This window comes from Trifolium pratense, linkage group LG2 (assembly GCF_020283565.1).
Source record: "Trifolium pratense cultivar HEN17-A07 linkage group LG2, ARS_RC_1.1, whole genome shotgun sequence".
In the NCBI taxonomy this organism is placed as follows: Eukaryota; Viridiplantae; Streptophyta; class Magnoliopsida; order Fabales; family Fabaceae; genus Trifolium; species Trifolium pratense.
This window is the reverse complement of record NC_060060.1, coordinates 25169102-25181694: the sequence shown is the minus strand read 5'-3', so window position 1 is coordinate 25181694 and position 12593 is coordinate 25169102. Positions and strand designations below refer to the sequence as shown.

Here is a 12593-nt window from a genome sequence, read left to right as displayed (position 1 = left end):
AACAAAGCATTGATTTTACTAACATCCCATTTTTTTTTTCTCCATACATCAAATGACTGACAAACATATTCTAAGAACTCACAACTTACTTAAAAATATGGCTATATTTTTTTACTGATTGATGAGGTAATATTGATTGTTTGCTTCACAGTCGCTAAGAGATGACAATTTCTCCTCATGTGAAGACATATCCTACCAACTCTGACTTTCCTCCATAAGGAAAATAAAATTAAAATATTATGTTATTTTGGCACAAAAGTTTGACATTAAATTAAGGTTCTATATGGTAACACCAATAAGTTAATTTATAACATATTGAATCAGCTTATAAGCTTGTTTGATCAAATGAGATGTGTTTGGTAAAAAAAGTTCCTCTCACTGGCTTATATAGCTTATGAGTTTCATTCTCTATATTTCGAACTTCATTTCAAAACAAGATCAGGTTTATTTTATTTCATTACATTTGTAGCCATGTTCCCATGAGGCAACAACTTGTGTTGACAACTCAGAAACACTTGTATAAAGTACTTGTAGTCTGCACTTGAAATCGGTTGAAAACTCAGAAGCACAACATCAACATATGCTTCTTTCAACAAACACTCATTTTAGACTCACCAGCTTGTATACTTCTGAATCATATGATGAGTTGAGGACCATCTTCAAATATCAAAAGCAAGAAAACAAATTGCAAAGAACAACAATGGCAACTTGAAGAGATATACTCGACCTGTTTTGCTTTGTATTTAATATATGTACTTTGTAAGGAATGTATTTTCTCTTTCAATGAAAATATGATAGTTATTGAGCTCTGTAGCACCAACATTCACATTGAAGCCGTGCCCGAAAGTTATTTATTTCATTTTCTCAAATTGTTAATGGTGGTGTTGATGTGTCAGTGTTGTGTTCAGATTTGTGTCAGTGTTTCATAGTTAGCGAATTATCTTTCCGAAACACTTCCAACAGGAGGAATGAGTTCTTCAGCCTCTTGTGTATCTTAATCAGCATATGCATTATACATGCCTCAAACATGTAGAAGGAAATTGCAGAAACATTTAAATTGAAATTAGGCCAATGCAGAATAGATGTTAAATTGAAACAGAACCTATTAAAACTACTTTAGCAAAGCATAATTAGTAAGGAAAATGGACAACTCGTGATAAAGGGTCTAGAGTAATTAGATAACAGTTGTAATTTACTATCAATTACTTGTTCCTATCAATTACAAGTTTGATGGAACTATGTTTAAAATTAAAGGTTGATAACAAAAAAATAAACAAGGTAGAAAAAGATATTCTACTCAATTAAAGATATGTGGAGCTGCTTGATCTTGACAAACAATTTCATACTACAACAGCAAAGGAAGCATATGAATAGTTGCATTGCATTTGCAGAAACCTTCTGTATTTCTTTTCAAACAAGATATATATTTGATATATTTTTTGAGTTATCAATACAAATTTGGAACAGGTAATCTAAAATACAGTACCAAAATTGCCTTTGGATTTCTGTCAGGATCTCCATTTTCAAGAATTTTTATTTGCTTCCTCTTGTACATGATGATCCATGCTGCACAAAGTTCAAGTATAAAATCACTACAAACAATCATGGAGATGTAAATTTGATAAATGCAGATCTTGAAATCTCAGCGATTTTCACAAAAAAAAATATTTAGGCAAAATATGAAAATTGATTGAAAAGGATCTTTTTGATAACATACAACTATGATTTTCGTCTACCGCTCGAAAATTAAAATATCTATGATTTTCTTTTTAGAAGACGATATATCCATCATTTTTAGTATCTTCATTTTCCTTTCTCAAGAATGTTTGGATCAAAATGTTGCCACATATCTAGTCCTTAAAAGTAGGTTAGCTAATTAGTACTATGAAATTTGAAACAAGTTAACTGACATCTCATAAGGCATGTGAAGCAGGGATTTGGATGTGGATTCTCAGCATTTACGCAATCACACAATTGATGATTTGGACTGTCGAATTAAGATAGGATGACACATTCTAACTTTTTAGACCCGATTTACCAAAATCGAAATTTGAGCCTTCCAATCTTTATCTGACGGTCCAATCGCTTGTGTCATTTTCCATCATCTAGGAATCCACATCCGTGAACTAGGGCCATGCATCGAAACCAACAAATAATAAAATAACCTTACCACACAAGCATGAACATCATCACATCCACACAATAATTTCCCATTTAACATATCTACAGCTTGAAATGGCCCTCCTCCATCACTTCTCTGCATCAAATTTCAAATGATAGTGATTGTCAAGATACATAACAATCAAAGTAGAACATTTTATGAGGTCTTTTGAATAATCAACCGCAACAAAGTAGAACATTTATGAGGTCAACCGATAATGATCAAACAAAGTAGAACATTTTACCTTATAATAATCAACCGCAACAAAATTGGCCCAACGGTTACCTGCCACAGCATAACAAGTAGAAAGCATATTTATGAGGTCTTTTGAATTATCTTTGCATGTAGCTTGTTGGAATGGAATTGTTCTAAAGTGATTTACTAAAACCAAAGGTTTGCTTCTATCATTGAGTTCAGATGAATCTTCACGTTTAGGACATTTTCCGTGAACCATTCCATCCTTCCCATCTGCACTCATAAACACAACATTAATACGAAAGTTAGAAAGTGTTCTAACTTCTGAGCAATACCTCAAAAAAACAGTGCAACAGACTTGAGGTCGGAATAGAAAGAAAGAAAAATGCCACATCGGTAGATATAGTGTCGAACAATGAAACACGTTGATATACTTTATTAGTATAATTTTCATAGAAATGGATTAAGTGTTGCTTACACTGATTTTCTACCATATAGTTCCACTGATAAGCTATTCCTTCACTTTGTTCCTTGTTCTTCTGAGAACCAAAGACTACGAGCCTATGATTTTTAACAACCATGTCTTTTACTAAAGGCCAATCTTTGCCATCTTTTGGCATGTTTGAAACAGGAAACCAGTATTTCATCAATCCAGAAGCTTTGAATACGTTGGTTAATCCATTTGGTACTTCAACATAGTCTTCTAATATTAGTGTCAAAATTTCTGATGGATTTGCTGATAGGAAATTTTCCACTTCCTTTAAAGCATTTATGGCAGGTTCCTGTTTGAAACAAGAAGAAAAATCGACAAAAACAAAACAAACATGAAAGCTTTAACTCCTCTAACCATTAAATGTAAAACTCTTTGAGTTTGTCTCTAAAGTTAAGATAACCATATAATATTACTTATGAACTTAGATTATCTGCATTCCTGCAATCACACGTTGTTGATATGAACTATCGAATCAAGATCAGACGGTTCATATTGACATTTGTATATCGATCTAATTTACTAAATCCGAAAGGTGAACTGTCTGTCCGATCTTGATTTGATAGTCCAAATTGCGTGACTGCATCAAATATTAGATTTTCATATGCCGAAAAAATTCAAATCCCTTAATAATTTTCAATTATCAGTGCTACAAGCATGTAAAGTTTTGCTTATTAGAGAAAGGCTTTCATGAATCACTTACAAATGCAGTAAAGTCATGGCACTTTCCTTTAAATGAATGGCACAACCATATATCACCTTTGTAGTCATAAGTATCTAACATAAGGGCTCTAACTCCATTCTGCATATTGAGGATTAGAAATTTAGAATTGTTACAGTTAAGTTAATCAAAGTTCAAGATTAATATTAATGAATGAGTCAAAGTGATATCTTACATATAGTTGCTGAGAAATAGTATCTTCTTGATTTCTGAAGGTTACTAGAGGAGTAGCACCACAGATTGACCTTTTTTTAATTGCAAATGAATTGTGTGTCGTCAGATATGCATATTTGTTGTACGGCAAAGATGTATTCTATGCAAATAAAATTTGTTAATTGTTAGTAGTAATTTAATTAAAAACTAAAATAAAGGTTCGCTCATTCAGTTAACCATCTGTCAATGTTAACAGCTCGGCCGCACCGACCGGGACTATTATTCATGACCTTCTCGCCACCCGTCCTTGTCCCCCACGTGAACAAATTTGCGAGTTTAAGCTCAATTGATAGTTGAAGCGGTGGAAATCTTGTAATGGCAAAAACTCGCAAATTTGTCTATAGGTGGGGGCAAAGGGGGCGAGAAAGTCGTGATTAATAGTGTCATTCAGTAGGGCTAGACTGTTACAAAAGGTAAATTTTCATCAACTTTTATTAGCTTGAGGAAACTTTTGGATTTCTAAACAATATTTTAATCAATCTTCAGCAATTTATCGTTTCAAAAAAAAAAATCTTCATCAATTTATAAGGAATCGGTGATGGATATGTTGATACCAAAAGCTTGAATGGGTTTGTTGTTGATGATCTGACACATCTTGGCCCTTGAAATTCTATACGGCAAGAGCTACAAAAGTGACCTGTTAAACAGTTTCCACTGGATGAGCACTTGTCCAAGTCCATGAGCTGAAAAAATGGACAAGAATTTCAATATTTATCAATTTTATAAACAAACACAGTAGATGCATGCACATACATGACACTGAAACTCAATTGTTTTACAAATACTGCATTTATTTTTGTTTTCACCATCGGTATCCGGCTCATTGGACCACATAGTCTGGTTCGGGGTCAATTTTGGCATAAGTAGTTGTAGCCCCTTCCTATTGTAGGGATCGAACTGTGGTACTCCCTGACAAGTCCGGTGTCAATCACCACTGGACTAACGATCGGTTACAAATACTACATATTGTCTACATATATGATATACGAAGAAAAGTGTGAAACCAATGAGTTGATAGAGTAACAAACAGACCTTGTGATGTTCATCAGGAAGCTCAACAGCAGCAGCTATAATGCCGAAGAAGACTGGAAAAATAATCCATGCCAAACCCATGGAAAAGGTATAGACAGAGTTCAAAAAACTTGAAACTGATAAGTCTGAGTATGTCACGAAATATTAAATTAAATATGAAATGGAAATACGTAATGGAAGGCAAAAATGATACGCCGCGCTTTTAAGACACCGATTAAAGAAAAGAAAAAAACTTTCCAATAAATTGTTTCTATTTTAAACTAATTTCTTTAATTTTCAGTCAAAAAAAAAATTGTTTTTCTCATGAGAACTTTTTCCTTTAATTCACTACTACTATTACTACTGGTTAGTAAGATATTTGTAAAAAAACTCAATTGGTAGTTGAAGAATCATAGAATTTTATGGATTGACTTATTGTTCTTTAAGGTATCGTTTAACCCATCTTTTTCTAGGTGTATAAGCTATTTTAATCATAAATCTAAAAATAATAGATTTAAAACTAAAATTAAATTTGTTTAGTAATTTTTTTTTTTAAAAAAAAAAGTTTAAAAGTAAGTTTAAAAGATATGTTTAGTAATATATTATAATTTTTCTTAAAATATAGAAGTTTTTTTTTCTTGCCAGAGATTTTAAAAATTGTTGTTTGACTTAGCTTCTCGGGCCGAAAGGCGTAGTCGATGGACAACGGGCGAATATTCCTGTACTACCTCTTGTTGGTCCCGAGAAACGGAGGAGGCTAGGTTAGCCGATAAAATGGTTGTCCGTAGAAAGAAAAAGAAGAAGAAAAAAAGTTAGGTCAAACGGCACCTAAGTCTTCTTGAAAAAGATAAATAAAAATTTAAATCGATCGTTAATTGATTTAGCGGTGATTGACGCTGAACTTGGTAAGAAAAATCACGTTCGATTACCGCAACTACGATAACTGACTCCCGAACCAGATAAAAATGATGTGAAAGAAAAAATAATAATACAAATTTTTGTTAGAGTCCAAAATTTTTATTCCTTTAGATTAGAGCTTCATCTTCTCACCCTAAATTTATTTTTAAAAAGCAAAAAAAAAAAAAAAAAAACCCCTAAACCTTTTAAGGTGGTGATTTTTTCCGGTTAAATATGTAGTTAGTCTACGTAGTTGCACCAATTTTTTATATTTGACCTCTACCAATTTTTTGTTTGACCTCTACTTTAAAAATAAAAATAAATTGCTTTTAGACCTAAGTCAAACAGTTAAAAAAAATGGAAAAATGTATATTTTACGGTAAAAAGTACCGCATATTTTACGGTAAAAAGTACCGCATATTTTACGGTAAGAAAAAATGTATATATATTTTAAGGGTCATCCTAAGATTTGTATTTAGAAAACATGTTGATGATTCTTCAAATAACAAATATATTCAGGGATGACGATGGATAGAGTATGAGTAGGGTGTTATAGTACCCATTCTCATATTCGCGTGGATAATAATTTTTGCTTCTGTCTCCATCTATGGGTACCTAGGTACCCATACCCGTACCTGTTACCCGTATTTTTATTAAAAATAAATTTATCAATTATAAAATATCATATAATTTTAATAGAATTAAAAAAATTTCAAAAATTTTAATATTGACTAATGAAAATTATAAACAAAATTATTACTAACCTCATGTTAAAGTTCATATTTATGTTAAATATTCATATTATTTTTATATTATGTTATAAATAAATATTTTTATTTAAAATATGAATAGTTTAATAGAGTTGTATTGTTTTAAATTGAATATATATTATGTAGGTATTGGGCGGGGTGCGTTCTAAGATACTCGTACCCGCATTCATACTCATTCATTTTTGCAGGTAATTATCCATGTCCGTACGCAAAATGCAAATTTTTATTCACCTGTTGTGAATAATTTTTGCAAATATCTCTATATATGAGTCAAATTACAATCCCTAAATATATCTTTAACAAAACAATAGTATTTAATTTCTAAAAAGATAAAATACATAATTTCTCATTCAAAATTACTATTGCACTAAATCACTTTTTTAGCATGTCAACGAAAACGCCCTTATCGTAAAAATAAAAACGAAAACCCTTCCTTCTCAACAGATACGCCAACAAGACGAAACCCTGAGTCCCTCACCATTCCTAAACGCGACAAAACCTAATCTTGCAACGAAACCCACATTTCTGTCACTCTCTTATCTTCATCTATCACTGTCGACGCTTCTTAACCTATAGGTAACTCTCTTTCTTCAACAATTTTTATATCAATTTTCTGTGCTATGTGATATTGTGGTTTTTCAGCTTCGATTTGACAACTATTCAAATTGAGTTATCAATGGATTGTTTATCCTCTTCACATTGTTTCCCCTAAAATTACGGCTATCTAATGTGCTCCATTTACATGCAATTCGATAACCTTTGATATTATTAATTTTAGGTTTTGTATGCTCTGAGTAAGTGTATGAGGGAAATGTTCAAGTTGGGAACTTAGATAACAACTGTTTTTGTTATTTTCGGTTTTGGCACTTTGGAGAAATCTGCAGTTTAGTTTCATTTTATGTTCAAGTTTGGATGGATCAGTCCAGTTAACAATAACATGTTATAGTAACAAACGGGTTTCAACCCGGGTCACGGCGTCCGGCCTAACAATTTCGGCATTTTTGAGAGCTGAACTAGGAGTTAAGTTTGAAAATTGATAGTAATAACTCCTAAAAGAAAAATTGTACCTTTCAAATTTATTTACTCTGTTTCAATGGTTTTAGTTTGGCAAAAATAAAAGAGTAAGAATGGTTTTAAATTGGTGTGGCACACGACTTTGTGGACAATTTAGAACTCAAGGAACAATCACATAACTAATAATGTGAGAAAGAATCCTAATGAAATAGTGAGAGGAAATAAAAATAATAACTTGGCGATGGAGCGCGGAGAGGTTGAAGATTGCCATGTGCCTGTTATACGAATGGATTTGGGACCCTGGTGACTGTTTTCAATGATAACAAAAGATGTTTTTCTGCTGGGGCTGTCGGTACAGTGTTGGCGTTGAGTTTTTTTTTTTGTTCCCTGTTGGCTGTGTTTCGCTGTGTTATTATCGAATAGGGACCATGCTTGCTGTTTGTGCGGGTTTGTTACTTGGTTTAGGAAGGACTATGTAGTTTTTGTCTGATGTTTCATGTTTCTTAGCTTGGTGGCTTGTATGTTACAATGTCTTGCAAGTCATCATTAGGTGATGTTATCTTCTCTTTAACGTTTTGTTTCAATTCCCAGTAAGCCTCTAGCGGGCAGCTTGTATAATCTTTAATTGAAATTAATGACACATCAATGGGCAGCTTGTCTATACTCAGATCACATAACCTGTATTTATAATGGTGTTACAATAAATAGATTGAATGCTTAATGAATAAGCACTAGCCTAGGAAGTTGTATACTGTAGGAGTATGCGTAATCAATCTAGGAAGTTGTACAGTTAAAGAAATATCTAAAGATTCTTAATTTTAACATCCTTAAAGAATGTAAAGGAAAATCCTAGGTTAGGAAGTTACAATGTGTGTTTGTAGATCATGCTTGTATACAGATTACGTTTAGATAACTTTTCTGTTTCTTATTTTGCAGTTGACAACGTGAACTTTATTAAGTCAAAATTTCTACCAGGAAATTGCTCTTGTAATGGATATAATCTCTCAGCTACAAGAACAAGTTAATTCGATTGCAAATTTAGCTTTAAATACCATTGGGACATTGCAAAGGGATGCTCCTCCTAATCGGCTCTCACCAAATTACCCTGAACCACCTGCACATCCCACGGAGGACGGGGCTAACTTTTCAGAAGAACCAAAGCTGATGAGTGCTTCTTTGGTGAAGGCTGCTAAGCAGGTACGTAGCATTTTAGTCAGAAATAAAAAAAGGAGCCAAATGCCAATGCAATAGCTAGGAGCCAAATGCCAATGCAATAGGTAGGTGTTTGAATTATGTTTGGAAAGTTTCTAAGAAGCTTTAAATATGGTTATGTAGTACTGTAGAATTGGTGAATAATTTTCTGAATATCATTTCAAACGTAATAAGAGTTGAATCACTAAAATATTTAAATGGACTACGGTATTCCTAATGGGTCTGATTAACTGGCTGAATATAACATGGACTAATACTTACAAAGTATACAATCATATTTACAACAAGTATCATATATTTTAAACAATACTGCTCAAATTGGATGATGGAGTATCAATGCTTGGCAGTTGGCACATGTTGGAGATAGACGTGTGTCCACTCTTCGAATGTTGGTCTTTCATAGTTATAAAACACCAGAGGCATATCCTGATAAGAGGAAGAAAGATTCAGATTTCTGGCCTACTGCATGTTCACAATTTAGGAGATAGATTATTTATTCATCTTTCATTAAGTGCAGATTGACTTGAGGCTGAATATATATATATATATATATATATATATATGGACTATAAAATCCCAGTTTGTTCTTCTAAAATAATTGTTTTACTGTTTTATGTTATGTCAAGTAAAACATAAATTATATCCACTGCCTCTATCATATTGATTCCCACACCAATACTGATTTAAAGAAATGTAAATTTTTTGTTCAACTTGGCACTTGGCTGAACATCATTCTGGATGTTATGTTTATCCATCCTAATTATACAATGCACTCTTCAATGCCATGTTGAGCATTATTCAAGTTTAAATGCTTGTTTAATAATTTATTTAAAAGATTTATACTAATTGAGTTTACTTCCTTGAATAATTTGAATGGATTTTTATCTAAACAAAACACTTCTACACTATTAGTTTTAGACTTTTAGTAAGCATTCCCCAGACATAAAATTCATTTTTCTTAAAGTAATCATTGGGATTATGTTCTATTAAATACCAAAAAAAAAAATTAAACTTGCATATTAAAAGTATTTGATTGTCAGGGCAGTAGAGAAACAGCGTTTGTGTCCAGTTATGTGGTTCTCATAGAGGACATATCATAGATCCCAATAATCCAAGAAAGTCTAGCCTATTTAATTCTTATTTTGTGCGGTTTTACCTCATTATCCATCTTGCATTCTACCTTCTATCTTGAACACATTTATTTGAAAATTAATGAATGGTCCTTTGAAATATATTTGTTGTTTCTTTTGCAGTTTGATGTATTGGTTGCATCGCTTCCAATATCTGAGACAGGTGAAGAAGCACAGCTTAAGAGGATTGCAGAACTACAAGTATGGAACTCTCAGTTCACTGACTGCTCTTTATTAATATAAGATTAATTGGTTGTAGTTAATTGTTTATGGATTTTACCTTCCAGGCTGAAAATGATGCAGTAGGCCAAGAACTTCAGAAGCAGTTGGAAGCTGCAGGTCTATCTATTTTTTTTCCTATGTTTATCTTGAGTTCACGGACACATTAGATGTAAATCCATGTTAAATAGTAAAAGTAAGACTAGTTGAGTTCATCAATAAGTTAAATTTGAGAAAAGTGGATTGAAAATACGCAAGTGGTTTGTTCATGTATAGAGTTAGAGCATACCGATGCAGTGATTTATTAACATTAATTGGCCAGTGATTGGTCTTCACCTGTGATTGGCTTTATATACTAAAAAGTTCTGATATACAAAATAAAGATACAAACACAGCACATATATGTTTAAATTTTTTTTTTCTCTCACCTTCCTCAAACCATGAAAAGTTTCATTAACTTAATTTTATTTTTTTGGCACTGCAAATGCAATAATATCAAAGCAATATATTTATTCATCTTGTTTGGATTTTACACTGGTTCTTGATTTGAGAAAAACCTAGATGCAACCTAACATTTTCTTTGGATTCTTGATTTCAGAGATGGAATTAAATCAAGTTCAAGAGTTGTATAGGCAAGCAACAGATAATTGTTTGAACTTGAAGAAACCAGATGTCAATTAATTACTTGTGCTGCTGGGTGAGTTCAGAGAAGAATCAGTGACATAAGTTTATCTCATCTCAATTCAAATCAGGCCTGCTGCTGGAAGATTTTACTTTTTACCATAAAGTCTTTATTACAGTAAATAGCTGTATTCTTTGATAGATTGTAAATTGGCCATGTCGCATGTCATTTGTAGAAAAACTTACTATGGTTGGGGTTTTAACTATTTATCTTAACAACAATATTCAGGAGGATTTCACAAAACAGAATATTCTAGTTTGATGGTTTTGTTTGGATATAATGTGAAGGTATGCGTTACAACAAATAGTCCGACTAAAAGAGGTGGTGAGCATGTCTTTGGTCGACAAGATACTCATCGTCTGGTTTTGTTATGGCTGGCCTCCGGTTTTGCTATGGCTATCCTATCACCTTTAACGCAAGGTGGTGATCAAGATGTTTTTACATAGCAGTCATCTAAACAAGAAAGAAAAAAAAATCACTGTTTACTACATTAATCCTCGTTTGTTCCATGACAAGCTAAATTTAGTTCAACAAAATATCTAACAATAGAAATCATCCTAACTAAAAAAAGTCACCAATGTTCGTTTTCTTTTCTTACAAGTTCTTGACGATATTTTTCAATTGTAGTGTTGTTTTGAAATTTAATTTGTAAATCAATCCATTTACTCCTTAAACTCATGTGTGCACCATTTGATTTACGTTCTATAAGCCTAGCCTTATAGAAAGATGATTTCAGACATTAAAACCTTCCTTCATTTGGTAAATAATTTATTTTATTTTATGACTTGTACCAAATAACTTCCAACAAAAGCAAAAAAACTCCATCCAATTATTTTGGATACACAAGTCAACTCATATTGGAACAATTTTTCTTTGATAAAAATACAACATCATGGAACTGTTTTTTTATACCACTCACATCACGGAACTCGAGACATACAAAAAAATATTAAAAAATCGAAAAGTGTATAGTTGTATAATTGTTAGAAAATGGTTGTTTGAATGACAATATTGATTACATTAATAAATAAAATATGATGAGAAGTGTCTAACCAAAAAAAGTATCCTATGACCATTGAATTGACTTTTCTCTTTCAAGACAAGTTTTTAGTAATTCATCTCCTAACTCGCATCTTAGACTATTTCGTGTTCTTAGATCATAGTAAATGTCTAATGGAGTAGATTGTGGATCATCAAAGCAAGAATATGTATAATTTTATTGGTTTCACCCATGGAAAATTAGTAAAATTTTATCTTTTGATACAAGAGTAGCTAGTGAAGAAGAATTGACCGTAAGAGTGATTCTTATAAAAATAATCATTACTATTTTTTTTGTTCTTCAACGAAGAATCGATATACCGAAGCATAAGAGCCCACTATTTTTAGGGTTATGACTTTATAGCATGAAAGTTTACTCCGCTCCTCTATGTTTCTCTCATATCTTCCAAAATTCTTTTTTTACCCTTTAGAATTATTTGGAATCTATTTTCCGAAGTAAAAAAAAATAAAAAATATTTGGATTCTAGAATCTGATTTTTTAAAAACAAAAAAAAATTGCGTTTTACATATGTTTTTTCACTTACATCTTATGTTTTTATGTCGAACTTTAAACAAACATTGCTAGGATCTTTTCCTTTTTATTTTATAGAATGTTATTGTCTTTCATTTATAATTACTTTCATTTTCCTCTTTTTAAATTTATTGAATAATTAATATATCTGGTCTTTAAATCTAAAAAATGAATAGTTGGTTAAAGGGAATATTTATTATTATTTGGGTGGAGAGTGACTCCACCGCGGCATTAGGTGCCTTTGATAATCCCAGTTTGGCAACTTGGGACCTTAGAAACATATGGAGCAATTGCTTTTCTCATGGCTT

General features: G+C 32.0%; 2 protein-coding genes across 3 annotated transcripts; one reads left to right on the top strand and one right to left on the bottom strand.

Annotated features, from left to right (window-relative positions):
* Positions 1–1227: 1227 nt before the first annotated feature.
* On the bottom strand, positions 1228–5155 carry LOC123909085 (PI-PLC X domain-containing protein At5g67130-like). Of its 2 annotated transcripts, none has more exons than XM_045959860.1 (8): positions 4813–5155; positions 4335–4463; positions 3743–3880; positions 3550–3648; positions 2835–3138; positions 2406–2629; positions 2171–2257; positions 1228–1566 (listed from the first exon to the last, which is right to left on the bottom strand). In XM_045959860.1, exons 1-8 carry the CDS (start codon positions 4891–4893, stop codon positions 1534–1536), a joined length of 1095 nt encoding a protein of 364 aa, XP_045815816.1. In that variant the 5' UTR covers positions 4894–5155; the 3' UTR covers positions 1228–1533. The 2 variants fall into 2 exon arrangements, with proteins under 2 accessions (XP_045815816.1, XP_045815817.1); XM_045959861.1 differs by having other exon boundaries at positions 1311–1592; positions 4813–5108.
* A 1699-nt stretch (positions 5156–6854) lies between these two features.
* LOC123911117 (mediator of RNA polymerase II transcription subunit 21-like) lies at positions 6855–11203 on the top strand. The gene is made up of 5 exons (XM_045962471.1): positions 6855–7034; positions 8409–8669; positions 9938–10015; positions 10102–10153; positions 10632–11203. Exons 2-5 carry the CDS (start codon positions 8463–8465, stop codon positions 10712–10714), a joined length of 420 nt encoding a protein of 139 aa, XP_045818427.1. The 5' UTR covers positions 6855–7034; positions 8409–8462; the 3' UTR covers positions 10715–11203.
* The last annotated feature ends 1390 nt before the right edge of the window (positions 11204–12593 follow it).